This window comes from Propithecus coquereli, unplaced genomic scaffold (genome assembly GCF_000956105.1).
Source record: "Propithecus coquereli isolate 6110/MARCELLA unplaced genomic scaffold, Pcoq_1.0 Scaffold206, whole genome shotgun sequence".
NCBI lineage: Eukaryota > Metazoa > Chordata > Mammalia > Primates > Indriidae > Propithecus > Propithecus coquereli.
The window spans coordinates 567,824-577,718 of record NW_012145634.1 but is presented as its reverse complement, the minus strand read 5'-3'; the positions used below and the strand labels follow the sequence as shown (position 1 = coordinate 577,718).

The following is a 9,895-nucleotide window of genomic DNA, read 5'->3' as shown; positions in this document are numbered from 1 at the left end:
AGCTCTGGGAAGTGTGAACAGAGAGGGGGATGGGTCTTGTCTGTCTGTCTGTCTGGGAGTTTAGTCCAAGCACTTGGCTCCACGCTGTAACTTCCTTCTTCTTGAAGACATAGAAGTTTTATTTTTTTCCTTTGGACAAAGACAATTAACATGTGTGTCATGGATTGTCATCTGCCTGCCTGGCTAAAAGGGTGAGGTTTCTGTCTTTGCAGTCTCTTTAGCAGATTACTGCCTGGCATGTGCATCAGTCTGGTTTAATATTTATTCAGTAATAAAACTGTTTCACTTTTGTCCACATTTTGTGGAGAGGTCGTATTGGCTTGGCAGGAGGTTTTGTTTTTAGTGATTTCTCCAATGGTGTACTTTTGTTGTTTTATGATCTGTTTGTTGTGGTTGCTGTTATTATTTTTATTAAGTATGAAATGTCCCATTTCCTTAAGTACTAAGTTTGACAGTTGATACCTCTGATATTTCACTTTGACACTTCTGATTTTATTTTTATTGTGAAGGTACATCCTCTGCCTTGCAAAGGCACATTTTGGCTTGTGCTTATATTTCCATTTTTTTTTAAAGCAATTTTTGTGAAACCATGAGTATATAAGCTACTTTATAAGTTACATCGGTGGCATTATTTCCAGGTCTTATTGCTGCTTGAAAGAATTGTCTTTGCTTTTGCTTTTCATCTTTTAATTTCTACAATACAACCTTTCATGCCTCTCCCTCTAATTTAAAATATTTGTGGTCCTTATGAGTGTTATAATGCTGATGAGCATTGAATTTCTTTAATGTCAATATTGCAGTATCACAAAGCAAGCAAATCATCTTATCTTTAGCTGAAACAAGATAATATTGCAATTCCCAATCCTCATTAAAAAATCTGTTTTCTTCCTTCAGGGTTCTCTTGATCTTCTTTGACATGATGGGCTGTTAAGCAGACAGAATTAGAAAATGCTATCGAGCTGTGCAACTATTCACAAATTCCACTTCAAACAGAAACAGAGTGCACTGTTGTGAAAAGCTGATAACAGACTGGCATATTCAACCCCCATAAACTCTCACCAACTAGCCTTGTGCAGTAGTGGTGCCAGTCAGGTGGGGGAAGTTAGAACTAAATCATGAGCACAGCAGCCGTCAATTTAGCCCTCATGGCTTACTAATGTTCTAATTCTGTGGGTCAATCTGCGAGGATTATTTCACTGAAATTTATTTTATTCTTTGGTATTTTAAGTATGTTCGTTTTAAAAATAAAATAAAGGCTGGGCGCGGTGGCTCACGCCTGTAATCTTAGCACTCTGGGAGGCCGAGGCGGGCGGATCCTTTGAGCTCAGGAGTTCGAGACCAGCCTGAGCAAGAGCGAGACCCCGTCTCTACTAAAAATAGAAAGAAATTAGCTGGACAACTAAAAATATATAATGGAAAAAATTAGCCGGGCATGGTGGAACATACCTGTAGTCCCAGCTACTCGGGAGGCTGAGGCAGGAGGATCGCTTGAGCCCAGGAGTTTGAGGTTGCTGTGAGCTAAGCTGACGCCACAGCAGTCTACTCAGGGCAGTAGAATGAGACTCTGTCTCAAAAAAAAATAAATAAATAAAATAAAAATATAAAAGACCAACAAAAATGTATTAATAAAAATAAAAGGATTTGTTCTGTAAAATTTGGATTCAATCAAAAGGCCACACTTATGGACCTAGATGGCCATGTCTGGTCTTAAGGCTGCAGGTTCCCCACCCCTGGGCCAGACTCTGTAAGGATGACTGCAGAGTGGATTGTATTCAGAGTGAACATGAAGCCACTTTCCATTTCACTGGTTCTTAAAAAGAAAGAAAAAAAGAAAGAAAATGAAGCCATTGGAGTTTTGAGCAGAGGAGTGACATGATCTGACTTGGACAACAGGGGGCGCAAAGGCAGAAGCTGGGAGACAAGTTCAAAGGCCACTGCAATATTGGGGACAAGAGACACTGGTGGCCTGATAAAAGTGCAAGTGATGAGAAGTGATCCAAATCTAGGTGCATTTTGGTGAACTGATGTGGCCTTTGGGGACAATGTCCTTAGTAGGTGCTCATGGTGATCTTAATGGTGAAGGCAAAAGAGGAAAGTCTGGGCCAATTCAAAGCCTCTAAAGCTCAAGGAATAGATCTAAACTCCTGAGGTTCTGGACTCTGTGTCCCCAGTGCCTGAGGAGGCCCCAGAATCTCAGGCTTGCAAGACCCAAATTGTGGTGTTTGGGTCATGAGTGGAGGGTTGAGCTGGTGTTTGGCTCCATGATGGATGAGAAAGGCTTTCCATCCACCATACTGGCCTGGGATGGGTGCCGAGCAAGGTGCCTTCTGAGGATTTCTACCTTATTCTGCACAGGTTCCCAGAGATGAGCAATCCAGCCCCACCCAAACTCCTGGAACTTGCAGCCCACAGCCTGCTGAGCAACGAGGCTTCAGTTATACTTGCCTTGGAAGAGTTCACAGTTGACCTCTTCCCACCAGTGCTCACTGCCGCGTTTGCCAGGGGGCAGAAGAAGGCTCTGAAGGCCCTGGTGGAGGCCTGGCCCTTCCCCTTTCTCCGTTTGGGCTCTCTGATGGTGCAGTGGCCCAACCGAGACAGCTTGCAAGCTGTGCTCGATGGGCTGGCGACCTCCCCTGCTCTCAGGGCTTGTCCCAGGTAAGGGGGATGCTGGGACCAAAGCCTCAACACAGAGTCAGAGGGAGAGTGAGCGGGGATCGAGGGGGACAGATGGGGACTCTATGGGTTTCCCGGTTAAGGGCATTAAGAAGTATGCTTTTCCCCTGCTAGGGATTCCAGTGCAGCCTGTGTGAGGAACCGGGACTGGGAAGGGGCCCAAGCGCAGCAGGAAAAGCCCCTTTGAGAGGGCGGGCTGGGTGGGCTGGCGCTGGGGTCCGAGGAGCGGCCCCAGGCCACTGCTGCTCATCTTACCTGGGTCCCCAAGTGGCAGCATCTCACCACACCCGTCTCCCCACAGGCGGTCGAAACTGAGGGTGCTGGATTTGACCCTGGACTTTGAGCAGGTCCAGAGTAAAGGGGCCTCTGAGGCCTTGGCCAGGTTCCCATTCTGGTTACCATCAGCAGTCAAGGCAGAGATGCCCCAGGCTGGGGCCAGGCCCAGGCCAGCAGAGGACGCGAGAAAAGGACCGAAGCAGCCATGGGAACCAGTGGAACTGCACATTGATCTGTTCCTGAGAGGCCCCTTCAAGTTGGACACGTTCGTCTCCAGCCTCCTGACCAAAGTGGAATGGAGCCGGGGGTCCCTGCGCCTCTGCTGCAGGAAGCTGCACATCGAGGAGATGCCCTTCAACAGTCTGGTGGGGATCCTGCAGACGCTGGAGCTGGGCTTCATCCAGGAGCTGGAGGTGTTCGACTGGTTCCAGGCGCTGTCGGAGCAGAGCCTGTTTGCCACGCAGCTGGGGAGGATCTACAACGTGCGCAGCCTCAAGCTGGCCTACTACCACTGGGCCTTTCCCCCCCGAGGGCGAGCAATCCTCCAGCTGCTTCCTGTCCCAGCTCAGCAAGCTTGGCCACCTCCAGAAGCTCCACCTGTCCTACTCCTACATCTCAGGCAGCCTACACCAAGTGCTCAGGAGAACGGATGGGCAGGGGCCTCCACAGAGTCCCCGGAACGCCCCCGAGTCAGGTCAGGGCAGGGAGCGAGACAGCAAGTGGGGCCCATTCTTAGGTATTCATGGAATTGCGGGTGCAGCCTGGGCACCTGGGGTTCATTTTCTTTCTTTTTTTTTTAAGATACAACCCACACAGCAAGCACCCAGGGTTCAGATGCAGCTGTTGGCTGGAATCTGCTTTGGAACACAGATTTGGTGGGGAAGAGGGCAAATTGCTAAAAAATAAAATTACAACAAATTTCATTTAAAGATCTAATTGGCTTTCATTTGTGACTCTCAAATTGGGGAGGCCTCCCATTCAATGAAACACAAGAGCTCCGATGGTCTAAGCAGAGGAAATTGGCTTTATAGGCAGAAAAGGGCTGAAAAAGGTAGAAGTAAGGAACAAAAAGCAGATTGTTTCAAAGTCACTTTTCTTATAGGAAGAGAAGAGGGGGCTTCCTTATCATGCTGGGCCCCGTCTGGTTGGCTGCTGTGACTCTCCTGTTTTTTGGAAAATTGACCAGTTTCGAAGTTCAGTTGGCACTTAGCACAAGTGACTCCATTCTGGTTTGGTCTGGTCTGTTGGGGCCTAGTGCAGGAGCTTAGTCCAAAACAATGGGCTTTGTTTTTTTTTATTTACCGACATGTTTATTTACTCAACAAATATTTTGGGGCACTGCTGAGTGCTGGGCAGGAAAAAGCCAGACACAGCACAGCTCAAGCCTGTCCTCCTGGAGCTCATGCTGCCCCAGACAGGTGGGTGCAGAGCCTGGCAGGACAACTGTGGGAGGGAAGCATCTTATTCGGCACATGTCCCCTAGAAATTTCCAGGTGGGGCATTCGGCGCACCCAGGCCAGCCCTGGTTAACCAGAAGCCTGAGCGGTAGCTCCCCCAAACCCAAACCTGAGGAATAATGGGCTCCCCCTGTGAATTCCTCATTATCGAATAAGCTCTTTCTGTCCAAACGGCTCCTCAGCAGTCGTGTTGGGTACGTATAATGTGAGTCTCCACTTCACCGAAGAGAAACTTAGAGTCGGAGGGGTTCAGGGAGGACTTGGTAGGTCTATTGAGACAGAGCCAGGCCTTGGGACACCAAACAACCTGTCTTTAAACATGCTGGTAAATGGCGTCCCAGATGAGGAAGTGGCCTGGGGACCGGCCCCTTCGCAGGCAAGCAGGTGTTCAGGCGGAGTGCCTGGGCCCTCCCCTGACGCAGCTGCACCTTCTCTCCTCAGGTGCCTGCAGGTCCCACTGCACACCCTGGAGATCCGCTCCTGCACGCTTCTGGACACCGACATCACCTACTTGTCCCAGAGCCTTCACGCCACCTGCTTGAGGAAGCTGGATCTGAGCGGCATCAACCTGTCCTACATGGTCCCTGGGCCCTTAGAGACCCTGCTGGCAAAGGTCTCAGGGACACTGCAACACCTGGACCTGAACCACTGCCAGCTGAAGGATGCCCACCTCAGTGCCATCCTGCCAGCCCTGTGCCGCTGCTCCCGCCTCAGCTCCCTGGGTCTCTCCAACAACCTCGTGTCCAGGGCAGGCCTGCTGAGCCTGCCGGAGCGCACGGCAGGGCTGGCGGAGCTGAAGCGGGTGCTCTACCCCATCCCGATTGAGTGCTGCGTGTACCTGCACGGCGTCTCCTGGGGGCCTGTGAACAAAGGCAGGCTGTGCCAGATGCAGGCTGAGATGCAGAAGCTGCTGCAGGCCATGCAGCGGGCCGACATGCAGTGGAGCCCCCCGCTGCCCTCGCCCTTGCCCATGAGGCTGATGCAGCTCGACTGGGGCCGAGGCAGGGCCCGGGGAACCGCAGTCAGAGGGGGCAGCTGGAAGCGTTGTCGGGGCCAAGGACTTCCTGTTGGGCACATGTCGTTTGCAGGGAACATAAAGGAGACTTCCACGGGATTGGTCTGGTGCTTTCTTCTCTTCTGCCCCATCCACAGCACAATACCTGGCCCGTTGCAAATGTTCATTCAGTCCATACGTTACCGTCAGGTGCCAGGGATGGGAAGACCCCAGAGGCCCAGCCGTCCCCGGCACATACTCCCTGTACTCACCTTACTCTTCAGGGCACTCGCTCAGCTTCTTTTTCTTGTCTTTTGCTTCTGGGCAGAATGAAACAAGCCCTAGGCTGACTTCCCCACCTAAAGGCATCACCTGTGCGCTGGAGGCCTGAGCAGCTCAGGGGTGGCTGGGAGCGCGGATGAGATGCACGCACAGCACAGACACAGCGCACGCAGACATCAACCAGCTGGTGGCCATGGAGCGTGTGCTGGGGCCAGGCACTGCCCCCCTCAGACTGGGCATGCAGAAGGCCTAGGACACAGCTCACAGTGACAGCAGGGGCACATCTGGTTAGCAAGTCCATAAAACAGGGCAAGATCAGAGAAGAACTGGGTTACCCTCTTTCACGCACAGTGTCACATGTGGAGGGCCAGCTCAGGGACCATACAGTAATCTCAAAGGCCTGTGAGTACAGCATGGTAGTTTTTATGTTATCCATTTATTTAACAAGTACTTGCTAAGCGCCTATCCATTGGCAGATACTTGTGCAAGGGCTGAGGATAGAGCAGAAATAATGCAAAGTCCCTGCCGTGGTGGCGCATACACTCTGCAGACACACGGCTGGCGAATGCATAGCATGCTTTCAGGCTGGGATGGGGCCAAGTGAAGGGAGCGAGGGGCCCGCTGGTGAGGCGGGTGGAAGGGGACAGTCTGAGATAAGGCATCAAGCAAGGTCTGTCTGGGCAGAGAGGCTGGGTCTGGGTGGCAACAACCTGTCCTGCATGGTCATTTGGGCAGAGCCCTGAATGGGGACAAACCCTCCAGGCAGAGGAACAGAAAATTGCATGTTGGAGGAACATTGCCGTACAGAAAATCTGACCGGGGGCTTGATGCACTGCGCCCTTCTTTGCTGTGCTGAAAATTTAAACACTTTCTCAAACCTCGACTCTAGTTAACAGCCTCCAATCCACACGCCTCGCTCCTCTCCGACGCAGCCGTGCAGGCGTGTCATTGCAGCCGTTCCATGCGTTATCATCAGAGCATGGCATCCGCACATATGAGATGAAATCCCATTGCTTCCTCTGGTGACACGTCTTTCCTACAGTGTCAGGGCACCGGAGCTGCCTGGCCCACGTACACAAAGGAGCCAGAGGCCCTGGGTTACATGGCTGGCTGTGACTCAGACTCACTTTCTTCTTGTCTGCGTCAGTGTTCCCATTTAGTCAGGTGTTGGAGGATGCTTGCTTCCAGAAGTATCTGTACCAATTCTCCCCGAGATCATAAGACCTTCCTGCTGCTGCACAGCCACTCGCGCGCTTGTGTGAAGGTTCCCTGCAGTCTGGGCTGAGGAACAAACCTCAGCCTCTGGGTCGGGGTTAGGAGAGCTGACGCTACAATCTGTGTCCAACCATTTGTGCCTCAGTTTCCTCATCTATGAATTTAAGAATTTTGAATCACATAGTTAATCATAGTCCCTATCATACATGATTACACTGTGTTAAATGTTACATGTTCAAGGGACTTTTCCAAGGTCCCATTGCAAAGAAGTAGTGGTCGGTGGCGCCTGGCTGGGAGGCTTGGTGGGAGAATTCAGCGAGATAGTCCCATGGAAAACCTTCGGGACAGTGGCAGCCACACGGGTCTTTTTCAGTAAGTGCTGGTTTCCTTCCCCGTCTTGGTGCCAAGTGGACAGTCCACTCCAGAGTGTCCCTAAGAACAAGAAGCAGGTGCACAGTGTGCCAGCAGGCCTCATGTCAGGCCTCAGCCAAGAGAAGAAAAGGGCCTGGCGCGGTGGCCTGTAGTCCCAGCACTTTGAGGGGCTGAGGCGGGAGGATCACTTAAGCCCAGGAGTACAAGACCAGCCTGGGCAACAGAGCGAGACCTTGTCTCTATTTTTAAAAAGTAAAAAGGAAAAGAAAAAAAGAGAGGAAAAGAAGGAAAGAGCAGAGGGAGAGTAGAAAAAGAAGGTGGGGAGGGAGAAAGCCAAACATTTCAGGAGGATTGGAGGAACAGGATGGGTTGTCCGCCACTGCCCCAGCTATTCCCCATTTCCAAAGCACCCTCGCTGCCCCGGCCTGCAGCACAGCGACTTCCACACACAAAGGCACAAGTACCAGCTCTCCAGAGACTCACAGCCCAGGAAGCGGACGGTGCCTGCACCCCACACACCCTGGAACACCCCTCGCACCATCACCGCAGGTCACTGTGCGTCCTGCACCATTGGGGTCTTGCTCGTACCATTTGGCAAAGTCAGCTTGGGGCACATAGGGAATTATTTGAGTAACGGATACGTGGATGGGCTGTCAGTTAACCCCCGATTCTTGATCATTGCAAACATGAATCCAACACGATTATCAAAGTAGCGGTGGGCAACCCTTGATAGTTTATTCTGTCATACACTGTGCTATGTGTTTTATACACGTTTTCTGAGCTAAGTATCACACAGAGGTCACTAGAAAGTAAATTCCAGGAGGCCAGGCATTTTTGTGTGTTTCAATCACTGCTGTAGCCACAATGCCTGGCAATTGGTAGGTGCTTAATAAATATTGGATGAGTGTGAGAACAAGGGAAGACCGAATGGACAGAGTTTCCTGGCATGGTTAATGTAACATGGCGCACTCCTAGGCTCTCATAGCTTCATAATTACTGCTAACATTTTCATCTCCACATTTTCTACTCATCCTCCTTGACATTATTCCTGTTTGTTTATTCTGCCACGTGAAAGGCATGGTTGTTTAGTCATATCCCAAAATTACAACTACTCCGAGTACTAATTCTTTTTTTTTTTGAGACAGAGTCTCACTCTGTCGCCCTGGGTAGAGTGCCATGGCGTCAGCCTAGCTCACAGCAACCTCCAACTCCTGGGCTCAAGCGATCCTCCTGCCTCAGCCTCCCGGGTAGCTGGGACTACAGGCGCAAGCCACCACACCTGGCTAATGTTTTGTTTCTATTTTTAGTTGACTGGTTAAATTTTTTTCTATTTTTAGTAGAGACAGGGTCTTGCTCAGGCTGGTGTCGAACTCCTGAGCTCAAATGATCTGCCCACCTTGGCCTCCCAGAGTGCTAGGATTACAGGTGTGAGCCACCGCTCCTGGCCCAAGTACTAATTCTTAACAGAAAATTATGTATAATTTAAATTGACACCATTCATCATTCTATATAGCAATGTGGTTTGCTTTTCTTTTTATTTCACCAGGTAGAAAAAATTTACTATTGATCTTGGCCCCTTGTTTATCACTGAGACATCCTTAGATGTTTAGTGGAGGCAGGGAGGAAGCGTCTCTTATGCAGAGAATTCATTTTTGCCCCCGCTTATTTATATGGGCGTTTTGCTGGTGTTCACAGAACATGCCGGCACATTCCGGTAGTTCTTCAGTTGTTTCTTTGGTGCAGAAAAGGGTGTAAAGATGTGTTGAGCCCAGGTCACAGGAGAGGGTGCCAAGAGCTCTTTCTCCAGACACCCTGCGAATCATTTGGGCTTCTGTGACTCTTTAAGCCCCATCCACTTCCGGGGGTGGGGGGCACTGTGACAGATGTCCCCTATCAGACAGGGGAGGAGGATGGCCACAGCACACAGCTGGTGAATTCAGTGTTCCTCAGTGCAGTTTTTGTTGCCATTTTATTCAAACTGCAAAAAGTAATTTTGAGGTCTGCATAATATTCCATGATACCAAAGCACCACAGTTCATTTAAGAATTCCCCCAGTCCTGAGGGACCGCCGTCCACTGGCAGGCTACCGTGTTGGACCTGACCCAGCTGGCACCTTCAATTTGGAGTCACCATTTCAGAGGCTGCTGGGCAGACAGCTGGAGGAGATGGAGTCAGGCTGGCGGTGGTGTGCACGTCAAGCCCAGTGTAGACCATTTCCCCAGCTGACCAGATCCGAGCTGGATCCCAGGTGATCCAGCGCAACCATGTGGTTCTGGATTCTCTGGCACTTTGGGCACGACTCAGACGCTGCACTGGGTCACGTCCAGTATCCAGATCCTTCCCAGTGGATAGATGAAGAGTTGGGTATCCTTCCTCATGACGAAGACTGAGAGTGTAGATGCCTCTTTATGAGCAGAGCCAGATGAGAATTTCAAGAAATTGCAGACTTCATATTATACAATAAAGTTGTAAATTAAAGCAGTTTGGTCAAGAACGAGGAGGAAAAAAAGAATTTCCCTAGTTCTGTTCATTTGAACCCATGCTGTCTCATTTGGGCCACCAATTAGATGTGGCTGCCAAGCACCAGTCTCTCTCTCTCTCTCTCTCTCTCTCTCTCTCTCTCTCT

The 9,895-nt window shown here is 50.5% G+C and overlaps 1 protein-coding gene across 1 annotated transcript in view; it reads left to right on the top strand.

The window, feature by feature from the left end:
• The first annotated feature begins 3,296 nt into the window (after nt 1-3,296).
• LOC105810159 (leucine-rich repeat-containing protein 14-like) overlaps nt 3,297-9,895 on the top strand; it is an 11,666-nt gene continuing 5,067 nt past the window's right edge. The window contains 3 exon segments of the mRNA XM_012644082.1: nt 3,297-3,485; nt 3,487-3,581; nt 4,839-5,427. Coding sequence (XP_012499536.1) covers nt 3,297-3,485; nt 3,487-3,581; nt 4,839-5,427 — 873 coding nt within the window.